Raw genomic sequence first — 6,510 nt, 5'->3', positions numbered from 1 at the left:
GGTCCCAGCCGCCGCTTCCCTCCCGTTCAGCCGCCGCTGCAGCAGCAGCCGGTCTGGCTTCATCCGGAGCTGTAAAAAGAGACTGAAAACAGAGAGAACCGCAGATCAGACAAACAAACCCGAGCCATGCTTCCAGGGGTCGGGGTGTTCGGCACCAGCCTGACCGCCAGGGTGATCATCCCGCTGCTGAAGAATGAGGGCTTCGCCGTCAAAGCGCTGTGGGGCCGGACGCAGGAGGAGGCGGAGGAGCTGGCCAAGGAGATGAACGTACCGTTTTACACCAACCGGATCGACGACGTGCTGCTGCATCAGGATGTGGATCTGGTCTGCATCAACCTGCCGCCGCCTCTGACGCGGCAGATCGCGGTCAAAACACTGGGTGAGTCCTCCGCTGCTGCTGCTGCTGCTGCTGGGCGGGATGGATGCTGCGGCCCTGGTGTGGTGGGGAGGAGGGGGGAGCTGGCAGACAGGCCACTGACACCTTGGTGGGTCAACCCTGTGGGTTTATTGTGGAGCAGACCTGAGGTCCAGTGAGGTGTGGCTGAGCAGCATCAGTCTCCTCAGCTTACTGATGAAGCTGCCCTCCTGGCTGACTCCCATGATGCTGCTGACTGTAAGGTGGAGTCAGGATTGCAGCTGAAGTGCTCTTTGGAGTAGACTGCAGGTGCAGCAGTGTGGGCAGTAGTTTTGGAGTAGAGGCAAGAATGAGCACAGGATTGAAATTTGACCTTGTGACCTTCTGATGCTGTCCCCCTTGCATTAACAGTGTCCTCACACACGAGTTGATGTTTAGGCTACAGCTTCTCTCTGAGCGCTGCATTGTTCCTCTGTGGTGGGGATGTATTGTGTTACAGAGGCCTGGTTGTGTCAGTGTTGCCACTAAGGCAACAAACCTGGAGCAATACTGCATGTGGGTTAAATGTTCGTATTTGGGGACCCTAAAACAAAGTCCTCGGTCAAACACTAAACTTAACCTGTGTTAGTGAAAGTGACAGACACAGGAGCCCCGAGAGAGGAGGCCCTCATGTGGGAAAGAGACACACAAAGAGAGGCTGTTCTAGTTTCAATCTGGAGCAATGCAGCTTATTTTGGAGATTGGGTTAGGGAGCTGTGGTGCTGCTGTGCAAGAATGGTGGCGAGGACTACTGAGCTGTACTCCACACAGGCTTTATTTACCCCACAGTTTGGCAGCAGAGCTCAGCTGGCAGCGAGCTGTAATAGGTCAGGTTTGTGACTGAGAAACAAATGGGTCTAGAGATGCTCAGCATCCACAGAGGAACGGGCTGAAACATATGTCGGATCTCTGCTACAAAACAGTTTGCAGAGGGGGAGTAAAGCAGGGCTGCAAGTAGTGCTGATTCCTATTATATATTAATCAAGAGACCTTTTTCACAGCAGCCATTTTGACATGATATAGTAGGGCAAACACATGTTACCAGTGGTACTAATTAAGGTTTACTTCAGGTCAAACAGAGTCAGGGTGCTGCTATTGTGCATGTTAGCTTACTGTGATTACTCTACTATTTCATGTCAGAATGGCTGCTGTGAAAAAGGTCTTTTAGAAGTTTATAAAGCGCAATTTCCCAAAGCCCAGGACGGCATCTTTAAATTGCTTGTTATGACTAACCAACCATCCAGAACCCCACATTAGGCAGCAAGGCCTCCATTTGCAACGTGGGAACCAAGAAAGACTTCAATGATTCATCGACATGTTGCCCAATCTTTTACTGCTGATCATCCCAGCACTTGAACACAGAACAGCTGGCAACAGAACTTGGTTTCAGCAGCTGAAGTGCTCTTGAGCGCGGCCCAGACTTGTCTTCAGGTGCAGCAGCATGTGTGCAGTAGTTGTGACCTTCGTCAAACCTGCTGTTGCAAGGTCGAGAACAAACTTTGAAGGTCATTGCTATGGATGGACCGTTTGGGTAATTCTAAGCCAATATTATGTTTAAAGTAACAGTTTGTCTGCTTTTGTGCCAGGGAAACAGATAACCTGTACCTCAATCGATTTCTCTTCTCATCCACGCTGTGAGACGCAGAGCTCACTGTCCATGCTGCTGCGTGGAGCACATCGGTATTTGTGTCCAATATGTGCCAGTGCTGGAAAATGGAGCTGATTATTTCTCCAATATGGAGGTTGGAGACAACCAACAAAACATTTATCCAGTGCAAACATCAACCACTGATATCTGTGAATGCCATCTTATTTAGCGATATGCCGATGACAGTAAACAACGCAAATATCATCCAATACCAATGTTCGGCTGTTATATCAGTTCAGTTAACTTCTGCTGTTGGTATTTACTGAGATTTATATTATATAAATATAAAGATAAACCTCAATACTCTAAATATCATAAAAATAGACACGTATTATGACGTGTCTGATGACTGCTGCAGTAAGTCATTACTACTTTCTATTGATAACACACTGGGGTTATTGCATACTGTTTATCCTGTCATATACAGTATTTTACTAGAGAGACTATGATCCAAACTAATTATGTCACCCATCCCACTCCTGGGCAGACACGACCTGCCAGCAACAGAAGTACCAGCATTAGCACTAGTTGTGAGTGTGTGTGAGGGCAGAGCTGTGTGAGTGTGAGCTGCAGAGGGACATACATGGGGTCAGTCTTGTGACTCTGGACTCGGTCGATGTGGATTTCATAGGTGTTACTAGCAAACTCCTTTTAACTACAGCTGAATGTCATGGTGGGTCAGACACAGCCTTATTGACAGACAGTGTTTTGTCCTACATTTTTTACATTTTCCTCATGATCAACATGTTCAGTTTGAATTAAAAGTCACATTCTTCCTCAGGCTGTAACCTGGTTGAATTGGGAGTGTTTCTCTAAGCATATTGGCGTGGTAGATTGGCCTGTGACCCCCAATGTAAAGGTGTAACCCCTGCCTCGGCATCCCAGCATCTAGATAAGGCCTCTGTGTCTCCATTCATTCTCACACTGCTGCCTTGTTTGCCCTCTGGCTTCAGTAAATCCTGTGGAGTGGCAGCATGAGCTAACAAGAGGGACCGAAGTACAGTAGAGGGTGTTTGTTTATACCATAACTACGCTAATGTCAATATGTACATGCACGCACTAAATCATAGCCTACATGCTTTTCTGTTGATTAGGAAATAAATCTCTTTCTTCATCCTGTCTGCGTTCGTGCTTGTGGAGTCCCAGTGTTGCCCTTTGTCAAAGTTGCACAGGCCAGCTCATTCTGAGCCAGAATCACTAGTCATCATGTCCCAGTGAACTTGACTCAACCTGCGCACCAGCCACTGCAAACTTGCCAGTGGCCATTCTTTCTCCCTTTCCTCTCTGTTCATTTCCTCACGGCTTCATTGTGTGAGCGCCGCCTGTTCCTTTCCACCCACCTCTCCTCCTCAGCCGCCGTCATTCAGCCAAGTCTGGGTCCAATCCTATTTGCTTTCTGTTGGATGAACATGAAACAGTGTTTGCAAATTCTGTTGAACCTGGGTTCAATGATTGGAACGTCCACATATTTCTGTGGATATATTTAATAAACTCACAGAATAGGATTACAGATTGGTGTGATGCCGGTCTTTAGTTTGTTGTGGCAATAACCAATGTAAAAAAAAAAACACACACAGCTAAAACTAGTAGATAAACCTTGAAATGCTTTGCTACTCCAAGTGGCAATGTAATGCAAATTAGCAAAAAATAAAATAAGGACCAAGCATAAGCATTGACAAATCTAGGATTACAAGGTCTGGTATGAGAGAAATATTCATATATATTAAGTATCATCCAGTCTATGATCTGATCTGTTCAAATAAGCATATTTGGAACCCAATGGGTGGTGTCACTGAGTGGGTACCCGTACTCCTCTGACGGGGCTGTGGTGGTATATCAGGCTAAAAGGTTTGGAACCACTGCAGTTGGAAACATACACACAGACATGAGGAAAGATGACCAAATATACTGTTTATTTGTCGCTGTCCAATGAAAAGATTTTTCAGTTTTGTTTTTCAGTCTGTCCCAAACCTCTCAGTTACAGTGTACAATAAGGCTCTACAGAAAGTAGCCACATGCTAATGTTGTGAAATAAAATGAATCTATGACCACTGAAATGACCACTGAAATGATCTCCATTAGACGTCAGTCAAATTGCGCTATATTGCACCACTGTGAAGCATGACATCCCCAATAAAGTCTTATTACTTGACTGGTCAGTGACCACAGCAGCCAGCTATTTGAGAATGTAAAACTAACTTCCTCTTCTGTCAGGGTGTGTGAGCTGATGGTAATCTGCCTGTGGCTGACTTATTGCTTACCTCATGGGCTAAGTTGATAAGTGTGATCAGACTTCTTCAACAGAGGAATTTGAACTTTGGCATTGAAGACATTCAGCTGTAGTTTGTATGTGTTATTTGCTGTCTCAATTTGTCTCGCATGTTCATTTTAAATAGAGCTTCCAGCAGAGCTAGGCTGAATATATTACCTGCCATTAAGTCAGTGCTATTTATACAAGTGACATTGAACTGTCTCTGGTAAATGGGAATGTCCTTGTATTGCAACTATAACAAAAAGGTAACATAAAAATCATTACACATAATGTTATTAAATCAAAATAAAGAGTTATTTGGCTTGTCTCTAGACCATGTGGTTTTACTTTCGAAGCGTTTCCAGGCAGAAATGTAGAAATGTTGTCGGACACAGGGACAAGGCCACAGGGGTGGCCAGGGGAGGCATGGACCCTGGACTCTGGTTGGCCACCTGGTTGGTGTCTACCACTGACCAGAGTCAAAAGATGATAGTTGGTTTATTAGTATGATGAATGAACAAGCCTACGAGGTAGAGGCAGGCCTCTGGCATTTGTTGTTTGAAAGTCACTCAAATTACGCAAAATAATCACAGAGAGACACACAATAAGATGCGGAATAACTAACTACGTCAGATCACTAAAAAGAGGTGTGAAATGACTAAAGAAAAGTAAAATAACTCTGGTTGGAACAGTGTAGAATTAAATGCTAAAATTAACCATAGGGACTTGGAGAATGAATAAATGAATGAATGAAGGAAGTGGAAAAACACTGGTGCTAGTCAACAACATGCTGCACGCGTTCAGGTTTTACCAGAGTTGGTTCCTCACCTCGATCAAGCAAACTTGTTCTCATCACAGCAAACCAGTCAGTCTTGTTGAGCCGCATCTCTCCTTCCATAGGGACTTCTTTTACTTTTTTGTCCCCTTTCTCTTTTTGACTACTATGGCGTTCCTGAGGCGTCTGATGTCACTCAGGCTTTCTTGGTGTGTTGGGAAGGCAGTGGCAGCAGAGGGAACCTCACACTGTCTGCTCCTACACACACACACACACACACCATTCTGCTTTCAGAGGCAGACTCGTGTGAGCCTGAAGCATTTCTTGGCCACCAGCTTGTGAAAGAGGGATTTCTTAAACCAGAGGAGATTGAAGCTTTGGTGTGTTTTTTTTTTTTCACATCCATTCGAATACATTAGCATTTTCTTCACACTGCAGCCTGGGGAATTCAAACTGGCTGGTGTGTGTGTATGTCAGAGACTTTTAGTGTTGCCTCAGTTTGTTATCGTATGGGTTTATAGTATAGTTTATGTTTATAGGCATCATTCAAATGGCTGTGAAAATGTTGTTTGGCATCACAATATAAACATAAATCCAAAATATCTAGCTTTAATGCTTGAGAATAGCATTAAAAGAAATCCTATATCAGGGTCAAGAGTTTTTTAACGACACCTAATGGTGCTAATTGACCTTTAGTCTCCTTTTTGTCAAACTACTAGTGATATGGTAGAAAATAAACAGAAAGTGTATTGTGGATGGCCCAAAACTATGTTGGATACTCCTGCAGGGTTTCAAATTAATTCAAATGAGTAAATCTAAACTATTTTTATTCATTACACTTTTCACTTTTTATGGTTGTGCTCTTATTCTGGTACATTTTCATTATATCGTTCCTGCTGTGGGTTTTTGGGGCAGCAGCTTATGCGCATGTGGGCCAGATGCTGAGAGGGAATGTGAGAGCTGAACTGAAATGTAACACGAGCAAGAGTTTCAGGTGCACTTTTTGTTCCTTTGTGCAGTTTTGTTTTGACGGAGGGAGGAGGAAGTGGTGGGAGAGGAGCCCTTCAGCGCAGCCCTGTGCGACCTGCCAAGTTATACAGTGATGAGCAACAGGCATGGAAGTGTATCTTTTTATAGCAGTCTGTTCATGACGTTTGTGTAAAGTCCCCTTCATCACTTTGTTCCATGACTTATGAGATTGTGAAATGAAATAAATCATGTTATTACATAAAGTAAAAATGTAACAAACCACAGGGGGGTTGGAAAGGTCAAGCAGTACTACACACTGCACTACTGACTGATACGAAGCTGACATCATTTTAGTGTGCTTTCTGCATCAAAATCATGAGTCTGATTACTCACAATGAGTCCATTTGTTTAGCAATATGGAAGGGTCAATTTGTCTATCTCGATAGACAGGACACGCACGCACGCACGCGCAC

General features: G+C 44.3%; 1 protein-coding gene across 1 annotated transcript in view; it reads left to right on the top strand.

Annotated features, from left to right (window-relative positions):
• si:ch211-276f18.2 (glucose-fructose oxidoreductase domain-containing protein 1) overlaps nucleotides 1-6,510 on the top strand; it is a gene marked incomplete at its 5' end in the record, with an annotated part of 36,383 nt that continues 29,873 nt past the window's right edge. Inside the window, 1 exon segment of the mRNA XM_035661120.1 lies at nucleotides 1-379. Within this exon segment, the coding sequence (XP_035517013.1) occupies nucleotides 127-379 (253 nt within the window).

The sequence above is a fragment of the Morone saxatilis genome, unplaced genomic scaffold (genome assembly GCF_004916995.1).
Source record: "Morone saxatilis isolate NCDOM2014 unplaced genomic scaffold, NCSU_SB_2.0 Contig0, whole genome shotgun sequence".
NCBI lineage: Eukaryota > Metazoa > Chordata > Actinopteri > Moronidae > Morone > Morone saxatilis.
Note: the sequence above shows the minus strand (reverse complement) of the source record. Positions and strands in the feature narration are given on the sequence as shown.